Genomic DNA, 10,491 nt, shown 5'->3' on the forward strand with positions numbered 1-10,491 from the left:
TGTATATGTGTAAGATGTTTCTGTTCAGAGAGAGGGGGGCTCTACATTGCTGAAGGTACATAGATAGTCGATGTGTGTATATGTATTTAGGAGTGTGTGAGACAAGCAGAGGTATCACTTCTCTCGACTCAGTTTTACTGTATGATAGATACAGTAAAACTGAGTCAGTTCAGCCCAATTTCTTCAATAAATCATGTAAACTTAAAATTCATGACTACAAACTAAATGTTGAACATTGCATTGTGGGTAAAAATTCAGTCTGAAAAGAGTTACGCTGAAACATTAACATCCTCATAAATGCTTCAATTTTTCCTTAACAAATGATTTATACAGTTTTTTTTAATCTTATTACTTTAAAGTCCATCTGTTAATCAGTTACCTGTTAATTCTATGTAAAATTTATAAGTTTCTAATATTACTGATTCATTTTTCCATCTCATTGGATCCATCAGAGTATTATCATCATATCGTCTTTAATTTCACATGATCATCTATAAGTGTTTGAAATCTGGTTGATCAATGAGTATTTTCTTACCTCTGGATTTTATTACCATTGTTATTTTGTTTTTTTATTCAAACTAGAGACAGACTGATATGTTTTTTTCAGGGCCGATACGGATACAGATTTTTAGTAGTCAAGGAGGCCCATAACCAATATTTGGAGCCGATATTCATTTGCAGTAAAAGTGAAAATATTGGTATCAAAATTTGGAATAATACAAACTCCAACACTTGCCTTAATTAGTTAGCTCATGTTTTTTAATCAAGCCTAAAAACTGTGACGTATTTTTCATGCCTTGTATAAAAATGGGGAAATGGGAAAGTCAGATTTCTTTTATTGATTTTTATTTATGTAAAGCACTTTGTTATAAATTATTTTTGCATGTGGTGCAATATAATGGTTGATTGAATTGTTGATAGTTGCTGCACTTTGATACTTATAAAGTCATCTTTTGAAACCATAAATATGGTTAATTACCTCAGTGGTAGTCATATAACTTTTTTCCATAAAGTAAACTCAAAATCCTTTGACTTCCCTATACACTAAGTACAAGGAGACTTTAATGACAGTAAAAACTGCATTGTTGGTGGTCTTCCTGTAGTTTTGTTCTTCACACCTCTACAATCTGGTGAAGCAGCGTTATTCCTTTTATATTACTCTGGGTTACAGCAGGGAGCAATGCTAAGAGCTATTTTATTTCATGCACCAAAGTATTAAAATCCCTCTGCATGAATCCATCTGTGTGAGACAAACAAAGGATCCAAACAGCTGTCACAGCAGGGGCAGAAACAACAGGATGGCAAACGCTCCATACGTTAATCAATCATTAGTTTTGCTGATTGCTGTTCATAGAAAGAGGCATCATTTTAATGCCTTTCTATGTGGAGGCTGTTTGATGTTGGTTAACCTTTCACAGGGCCTGCAGGGTAAACAGTGAATTCAAATGGAAATACACTCTTGGCCTGCATGCATGGACTGGCTAAGCGTGTATTTGTTTTGGCATTTAAACCATGTTTAGTGTAGTAGGGTGGGAAAGAGTGCCTCATCAACTTCAGATAAGGAAGTCAGAAAAAGCATTCGAAATCAAATATGTAGACATTTTGGCTAATTTTGCAGGACTGGATTTTAACACTTGTCTAAATGCCTTTTGCTTTAAAAGGACAGCACCGTGAGTGAGCCTGAGGAGGTTTTCAGTGGAGGACAGATCTAACAGGAGATTCCACTGAGTATAAACTATCATCCTGCTGAGCCACCAGGACACCTAAAATGCTGCTCTGTAACAAAAACGCTCTATGAGGGAAGCATCATGACACGTTAAACGTTTCAAAGGCACAGCCACTTATCTCAGTGCACAGGCCCCTGACACCACCACCACACACACACACACACCCAAATACACACTCACAAACACAAGAGCATACTGCGTTTGTGTGTGTGTAGAAGTCCATTTGACATAGATAAGGCTGACAAACTAACAGTGAATGGGGGTCACAGCCACAGAGCGTTCGCCAGCTCTGTATCGATTGGCTGGTCACAGGCGTGAGGTCATCAGATCCACCCTGGAGGCTGATGGGATAGCTCTTCTGTAAAGGGAGGGGCAGTTGTGTCCACTCTGTGAAGGTTTTTAAATTTCTGCTTCTTTTCATTTGCCCCAGAAGTACTTGCTCAGCAAATTCGCTGCACCCCCTGTCTTATTGAATCACATCTTGTCCCCTGACTCCTTCACTTCAATCCATTCCTCTCTGTCTCTGTCTCCTCCACCATCCCTGTCTCCCTCTCCTCTTTCCCCTTCGCATTCGCTCCACATTCAAAGACTGAGCATCATGTGACCAGAGCTGGATCGATACGAGTGCATCTTTCCTCTTGCACTGTATAATGAGACTTACATAACCTGCTTACACACAACAGTTACAGTCTGCCATCATGGCTGTTTACAACAACAAAAAACCCTCTTAAAAGGAAAGATTTTCTTTTCAGGAGCACATGATGGAGCAGCAAATACCAGACAGTAATTTGATCACTTACAACAGTACAGGGGACCTTGTTTGCTGCCATAAACACTTTGTATCAGCTTGAGTGCTTTCACTGTTGCTGCTTTCGCACTATGCATCAGGTCACGTCTTTTATTCGGCTGTGAATTGTTCCTGTAATGCATAGTTCTTCCTCTGTCTTTCAGAACTGTGTCTTGTTTTCCTGTGAAACAAACAGTATGCAGTAGTTTAAGTATTTAGTGTGTTAAATCCACCTTATGTAATCTCTATCTTATATGCTTGGACTCTGCAGATTTAAGCCTTTCTCTTCCTCTCAGCAGGATAGGATTTATTGTATTTAAAAAACATTTTTGGATATTATAGTAAAAGCAGTTATTCATGGATTCTGCTACTGTATTACAGTAAATGAGCAGGTTCATCACCGAGACAGAATATTACCATTCATTGTCTCCGGTGTTATGCAATATTGAGAGTGTATATTTTATTCATCAGTTGAATAGATTAGTTTGCAGATTCACAGAAAACTGGATCAACAGATTAATCATTTCCTAAAACAGTGATCAAATGATACACATTTTGATTCATCAAATCACACAGTGATGAACTATTGTTGTGTAGCATGTCCTAAAAACAGCCAAATGCCCTAAAACACTCATTTTTGCCCTGTTTTTCTATTTGTATCTTGAAAACATTCTGATGGATTGTCTCGAAATTTCACTCCCTGATGTTTTGGTAATCCCCTGATTTTTCATGTGTCATTATGAACGTTGCGGTTGATCAGAGATGCTTGTGGTCCCCAGATGATGTACCTCACTGACGACCAATCTCTGAAATTTCAACTTCTATTTTGTCAACTCTCGGTACGACTGGTGTGAGATGATGTGATAATGAGACTCAATGTGCCCAGGGGATGAACCTTATAAAAAGTGGTGACTCCCTGGTTTACTCTTTGGCTTAACCAGCAGATCACATTTTCACTTTTCATGTTAAAAATAGAGATGCAGCGACTCATTCCTGGTATCGGGTATCGGTCCAGTCAGACTCAAAGTATCAATATCGGTGAAGATCAAATCTCAGTGATAAATAGCCGAAACCATAGCATAACATAATTCTCAGTTTCATCCTCAAATTAAGGAATAAAGAATGTTACATAAATAAAAGTATCTGATCACATCAGTTTTGGCCAATACAAAAGCTGAGGTATCTGTGTAAGTCTTGGGACTCAAAAAGCTGGATCGGTGCATCCCCAGCCTACCAATGGCTGACTGTCATAAAAAAAGAAAATTCAGCATGTTTCCATGACAACTTTGATGACCATTTCAAAACATTTAATCAGATAGTTAAGGAATTTAGTTCAGCTTAGGGATGGGTACCAAATTTGGTACTTTTATGGGTACGGACCATAGACTATATAAAACATGGAGGTAGTCTCGCTGACGTCACCTGTCTGTTTCTGAGACGAAAAATGAAGCACACCGGCTATAGCGGCCATATTGGTAGTGGCAAGGGCTACATGTCCAGCCACAGGGCGCCTGTCGGTCACGTGACCCTGAGCTTTGCCTCTTATTGGGGGAGCTCGCGATCTTAATATCCTCTGAACGGCCGGGTTAGAAAAAAATTCACCCCCCGTACAGTGTGTGCCAATTGTAAAATTAGAGACTGTAAATAGGTTAATTTCTGCTTTGAAAATGGCTTTTTTTTGGCTTGGTGTGTGACTTCCGGTACTTCCGGAGCGAGCCTCAAGCAAACACTCAAGGAACCGCAGATTTTAGCGCTTCCGCGTTGTCTCCATTCTTAGACTGGAGGTTGCCGCTTGGTACTGACCGATTTCCGTCTGTCATACTGAGTATCCATTCACATAAAATCAAACGTTACCATGTTAAGGTACCTAAATGCATCATTGTGACTGTGAGGAAGTACATATTAAAAAATAAGTTTGTTCAATTGAAAACCTTTGAGGATTTTTTATCAAAAAATATATATTTATTACCACATGAACACACAAAAGTGCTGATACGAAACAATATGGTACCAATGCTTTTTACTGTATCGTTTTAAATGTGAAAATTACTACCCCTAGTTCAGCTACTCATGCTCCAGCGTGATGATCTTAGGCAATCCTGATTAGCATCACTAGGTCGAATTTCTCAAAGCCTTTGGTTTATGGGGTGGTGGTTTAGCCTAGCAGTTAAACTATGTTGCTCATGTGCAGAATCTACAGTGTAAATAACGTGACCCTTTGCTGGATGTCATTCTCCATGCTCTACACTCCATGGCTATCACCTCTCATTAGCTGCCCTGTCCAATGCCAAAAGAACCCCCCAAAAAACCAAAACAATTTTATTTGGTCCATGGCAAAATATCTGAGAAATGGGTCAAGTGAGAGTCAGCATGTGTGAAACAAGTGAATGAAAGTTGTGAATAGGTAGGTTTCTTATTTATCAAACACATTTCTGAGTCATGGAGAAAAATATTTACAAAATATGAATTCAAATGTAACTGTGCTGAGCAAGTTAAAGACTAAATAGGGATCAAGTAAATTATGCACCACTGAGTTTGCTTTTAATGTTGACTGGGTAATTACCTCATAACTACCAGTCTCTGTTAGTATGTTAATCAACATCCTTTGTGTTGAAAGAAATAAAATAAAATGACTAATGTTTTGCAGCATCAGTTGTCCTTTTGTTTTTCTTTGTGCATAAAAATTCATTTGCACCTCGCGAGAGAGACAGTGAGAGTGAAAAATCAAACACGCCTGATTGCACAGAGACCTTTTCACAGCTTGTACACATCCTTGCAGCCCTGAGTCTAATAATTCCCTGATGCAATGGAACCAGAGGATGTCAAAGTGATGCTGCGTACGCTGAACTGTGTCCCAGTAGGAGGGAGGCTTTAAATGAAAAGGTCACATCTCATCCACCTGTTAAAGAGCAGATGCCACATCAGAGCAATGCTTGGCAGGAGGCGCAGGTATCGTTATTGGGCACACGAGACGCACTTGGCAGGGCGCAGGTATGGCTTTACCGCTCACGCACACAAACTTGTAGACACACAAACCTCTCCCTTACACAAGATGCCTCACCCCTCTCCCTGAGAATGCAAGATATGGGCAGAGAATAGAAACAGAACCTTTTCCAGGGACGATCACACCGGCTAAACAAAAGCCTTGAGTGCTGCTGATGTATAAAGGTCGGTGCTGTTGTCATGGGGCTCTGCTTACACAAGACTGAGCCTTCAATCAGACCAGGAGATGTTTGTCAAAAAGGCCACTGCTCTGACTTTTCATTGGTGGCAACAAACTCTTAAGAATGTCCACCCTGTCTGTTTTCTGTTTACACAGCACACACCCTCATGAACACACAGAAGCGTGAACACGTAAACACTTTACCTGGAAGCTGCTATTTCCACTTTACTCCTGGCAATGGCTGCAGCCCTCTGTGCCCCCTCCACAGCCCGATCCACCTTCTCTTTGGTTTTGGGGTTCTTAAGAGGAATCAACTGCTTCCTTATTCCACGAACCAGCACGTTATTTTTGTACTTCCCTTCTTCTTTGGTGCCATCTGGAAAAACTGTGCACCCGTACCCATGGCGCTTGTTGTTAAGCCATTCTCCCTCATACTTCATCCCGTTGGATCTCTCTGAAACACCAAATCCATTGCGTTTGTCGTTCTTCCACTCGCCCATGTATGTCTCAGTTGTGGTGGCATCCACATGGTCCTCCAGAGGTAGGTCCTCATCTGGCAGCTCGCCATCACCGATGGATATGGTTGAGTTGGCGTCACTGGAGCTGATGCGGCTCATGGCGGCGTCACTGCGTGCAGAGCTGCGTTTACTTGAGATTGAGGTCCGAGAGTCAGACTTACGCAACTGCCTTAGGCTGCCGAAGAGAGACCCTCTGCGGAAGAGGCCCTTCTTCTTGCCAGTGACGACCTCACTGTCTGAGTGGAAGTTAAGGACGAAGCCGCCACGGCTGCCTGTCGGTGTGTCTGCAGGGGAGGAGAGGTCCTGGAGCACCGTGCCGTTGCTCTGCTCGGAGCGCAGGGAGGCCAGAGACGTACGCAGAGGAGAGCGGATAACTGTGGCCATTCCATAGGGAACACTCTGACGCACGCCATAGCCATGTCGCATCCCACCCATCCACTGGCCCTGATAGGTACCTGAGGGACAGGCAGACACGGGTCAGATTATCATTAAAACAACAACTATGGGGCACAGCTGGTCACATAAAACAGCATTTCCAATATATCTCATTTTATAGCCCACAGTCTTTGATTTATGGTAATGTATTGAAATGTATTTACTGGTGTGTAAAGAGGTAAGAACATTGTAGACTGAGTTCCTTGTCACTCACAATACCTTTATTTTCATACAGATCATGTGCCTTTCAGTGAAAATGTTTTCATTTATTCTTCTGCTTTGCTTGGTCGGGCCTCACTTTTCTGGTAGATATTCTCTCTATCACAGATTTAATCCAAATAGAGAAGTTCAGAATTGGCTAGCATCATAAAGCACAATCACCAGTGGTCTCAAAATGATTTTGAGAGAACAAACGACATTGAATTTGCTGCCTCAGTGTGTTTTTTGTTGCTTGTGTGCAGACTGCCTGTCTCACCGGGCCCACTTCCAGAAAAGGGACTGTCTTTTATCTGAATTACCTGAAAGCCTCAAAAATATCTGCAGTGAGGGAATTTCAACCAACTTTTCGAGGAAGACAGAGGTACTACAAATTCTAAAGTCCTGGATACAATTGTGGCTACATATGTCGGAATTGCTGAACTTGGGGAACATTTACCTCAGCAAGGCTCTTCTTGTGTTGGTACTTTTAGAGACACTGACAGGCTTTCTCATTTCCCTACCTTGCATTCTGTTGGACAGTTAATCTCTACATCAGCACAAAGTGGAGCCTCACTGTAAGGGTGAAGCACAGTATGTCGGTGGATGAAATGTTTGCCTGATTCCCCACAGATCAGGGACTGTGAGCATAACTAACTCAATCACAGAAATTTGATTAAGGTACTGATACCGAGGATCACTTGGGATGAATCTGAATCACTCAGCTAGGAGCCTATTTTCAGGCAGCCTCTAACTCCCCCACTGACAGTAGGCACATTCACCGTTTGTCTCTGACGGCAGGGAATCGTTGTGAGTCACATAATGAGAGGAATACTTCATTAATCCCATTTGGCGCTGCTGAGCCCAATGAGCATGTGCTAGCCTACTGTAGCTTCTTCGTAGCATCATATTACAATCCCAATCCTGATAATAAGAAAGGCTTGTTAATCCTGTGCTCCAATCTCATTGACCAAACACAATGAAATAAGCCATAATGGTCTGATTGTAGAACAGAGAATGATATACTAGCCCCCAGCAGGAATTTAGATGGATAAACAGTGTGAGATTAACAGGCTGGCTCTGTGCTGCAGTTCAAATCAGTGACCCTGCAGATCAAGTTATCAGGATGCTGCAGGGTCAGACGGCCAGATGTTCTGTAGATCCTCTAGGATCAGCTGATTTCCCAAGCCCGGCCCCTCTGGAACTGTCATATGTGAGGCATTTATCCTGCACCATAAGGCCTCTGTTAGAGAGATGATGCTCACAAATCACCCACCGACTGGGATGTTTGAAAACCAGAGGACGAGTCGTAACAGACCAACAGTACTGCTTGAGAGCGCTTGAATTGTGGGCCAATCAGGATGGTTGTTCACTGATCATGAGGCTTTGAGACGATCTGCGAAAACACCACTGATTGGAGATCAAGAGAGGCATGCACTGACCTCTGGGTTGCAGTTTATCAATTACATTACTTCCCACGGTTTACTGTGTGAACTGTAAGTTTGAGTATTTTCAGTAGTGCTGGATTACTCAAAGTTTGTGAAGCTTGATAGAAACTGGGAAGTGAAATTGTACAAACATTTTAACAAAACAAAAAGTCTCTTTCATGAAAAGTGATGAGATTTATGCAGGAAACCTTGACTTAACCAGGCTTCAAATGTGAAAGTGAAAGAAAGTGGATGATGGTCAGGCTATAATTTCCAAGAAATTCTTGACACTTGCACTCAGATTTTTGTTTCACTGAAACCATTGGGATTTATAGAAGTAGTCTACAACAAGTGTGTCATTCGAGATTGAAATTTTAAACTGTCAGAGAGGAAAGTAAGAGTTGGGCTATAATTTCTAGACTTGAGTATTTCTGGGCTCAGAAATTGTGTTGAAAGTGTAGAGATCAACACAGAATATCCAGTTTTGAACAGCTGTAGTAAAACCATAAAGTCTCCAATGTGACAGTGACAGAGGAGTGCGTGATAGTCAGGCTGTAACTGGCTCCACACAGTCTGATTTGCTATGATTTCCAAACTCCTTCTAGTAGGGACATGGTGCCCCTGAGTTGGCAGGAGTCTCTCTCCTCCCTCTCTGTCATATGAGGAGCAACCGGTAGTTGCCAAATGAGTTGGCTATCGGAATCAGACAGAAGCCTGTCTCTTAAAGTGTGTGCATCATTGGGGTGATAAATCATATCTTTGGGGGGCTGGGGAAGTTAATGATGATGCTTGACCACAGTGCGCAGTGCGCAATCTCAGTTTCCAGTCAGATGATATCAGATGGAGATTCATGCACTGATGTATTTCCATCAGCCTCCCTCAGTATGACTCCGAGCATCCTCGCACATAGGCAACACAACACACCGATAAGCACCAGCGTTAAAGCGACACACACACAAACAAGACAGAGTTTCTCACCGCCATCTCCATAGGTTTCGATCCCGTATCCATCCTGCAGTCCGTTGCTCCAAGTCCCATCGTATCTAGCAGGTGTGTTGTGGCTCTGCCGGACGCCGTACCGACCCTTAAAACCGTGACTCCACTCCCCGCGGTACATCCACTTGCCTTTATTCTCCACACCGAGCCCATGCCGCTTTCCCTGGGACCAGTAGCCCTTGTAGGTATTCCCACTGGGCCAGGTGTACACCCCAACTATCTCAAAGCCGTGCGACCAAGACCCGGCGTACTCGCCCTGGCCCTTGGGTCCGGTGCAGATGCCGTGTCCGTGGGCTTTGCCATCCTCCCACCCCCCGCAGTAAGTGCCGCCGTCGTCGAAATCAAACCTTCCGCCCGTCATTCAGATAAAGGCTGGAAATAAAGCAGATCGTGCGCTGCTGCAGACTCAGGCGTCTCCAGGACCGAGGTTGAGGGATCCAGGACCGGTGGTAAGGTGTAAGGATGAGCCAAGAAGAAGCCAGAAGATGACTATAGGAGCACAAAAATAGGGTGATGAGGAAACAGGATGGTGCTTCCAAACACTGACATGCAATTCAAAAGGCATGCGTAATGGTAAGTGTAAAGGTATGAATGGTGGGCGTCATTTACCGGAGGCGCACGCCGGGTTCTCCGTTGTGTGTTGCTTGTCTCCCCCCTCTCACCCACTGATCACACAGGGAGAGAGAGAAGCGCCGAATCCCTGCTAAAGAAAGACACAGGGCCAATCGCAACGTCACACCACAGGGACCTCCCACTCTCCTCTCCCTCTCTCTGGAAACCTCAACTCCCCCAAAATAAGACACCTCTTCAAGTCATCCTAAAACGCATCTCACTTTATGTCTTTTCACAGGCAACATAGAAAACGTTTTGCTAACTAAGATATGATATTCATTTGTTTATCATGGCTCAGTGGGTGATTTGATTAATGGATGGGATTCATGTTTTCGACCATACTGACCATAATTATATAACAGCAGCGTCTGAGGTTTCTGTCATGCGTTAATATGTAGTAGAAATTACAGCATTACGCACCAAACATGTAGCATTAAATGCCTTTACGTCTACCACAACTTTAAAAAAGAATACAAGATTTCAAACAGTGGCATAGCTGGCTGTATTCAGAGACGTTATTCCTTTTCAAAATGTATTTACCTCAAAATGTGTTCATAATAAACATTAGTGCATCTACAAAGGATGAATGGCATCGTTTGCAAATGTACGTGTCGCTTGAAAAAAACGTTGT

The 10,491-nt window shown here is 42.6% G+C and overlaps 1 protein-coding gene across 1 annotated transcript in view; it reads right to left on the bottom strand.

Moving 5' to 3' along the window:
* The window catches only part of LOC141807391 (junctophilin-1-like), a 47,295-nt gene that overhangs the window by 35,710 nt on the left and 1,094 nt on the right, over positions 1-10,491 (bottom strand). The window contains exons 2-4 of the mRNA XM_074693362.1: positions 9,858-9,951; positions 9,231-9,737; positions 5,882-6,650 (exon numbers count right to left, since the gene is read on the bottom strand). Coding sequence (XP_074549463.1) covers positions 5,882-6,650; positions 9,231-9,609 — 1,148 coding nt within the window. The 5' untranslated portion in view covers positions 9,610-9,737; positions 9,858-9,951. The remainder of the gene's footprint in view (positions 1-5,881; positions 6,651-9,230; positions 9,738-9,857; positions 9,952-10,491) is intronic.

This window comes from Halichoeres trimaculatus, unplaced genomic scaffold (assembly GCF_033239565.1).
Source record: "Halichoeres trimaculatus isolate MK-OKI-2021-1 unplaced genomic scaffold, fHalTri1.1 fHalTri1_scaffold_18, whole genome shotgun sequence".
NCBI lineage: Eukaryota > Metazoa > Chordata > Actinopteri > Labriformes > Labridae > Halichoeres > Halichoeres trimaculatus.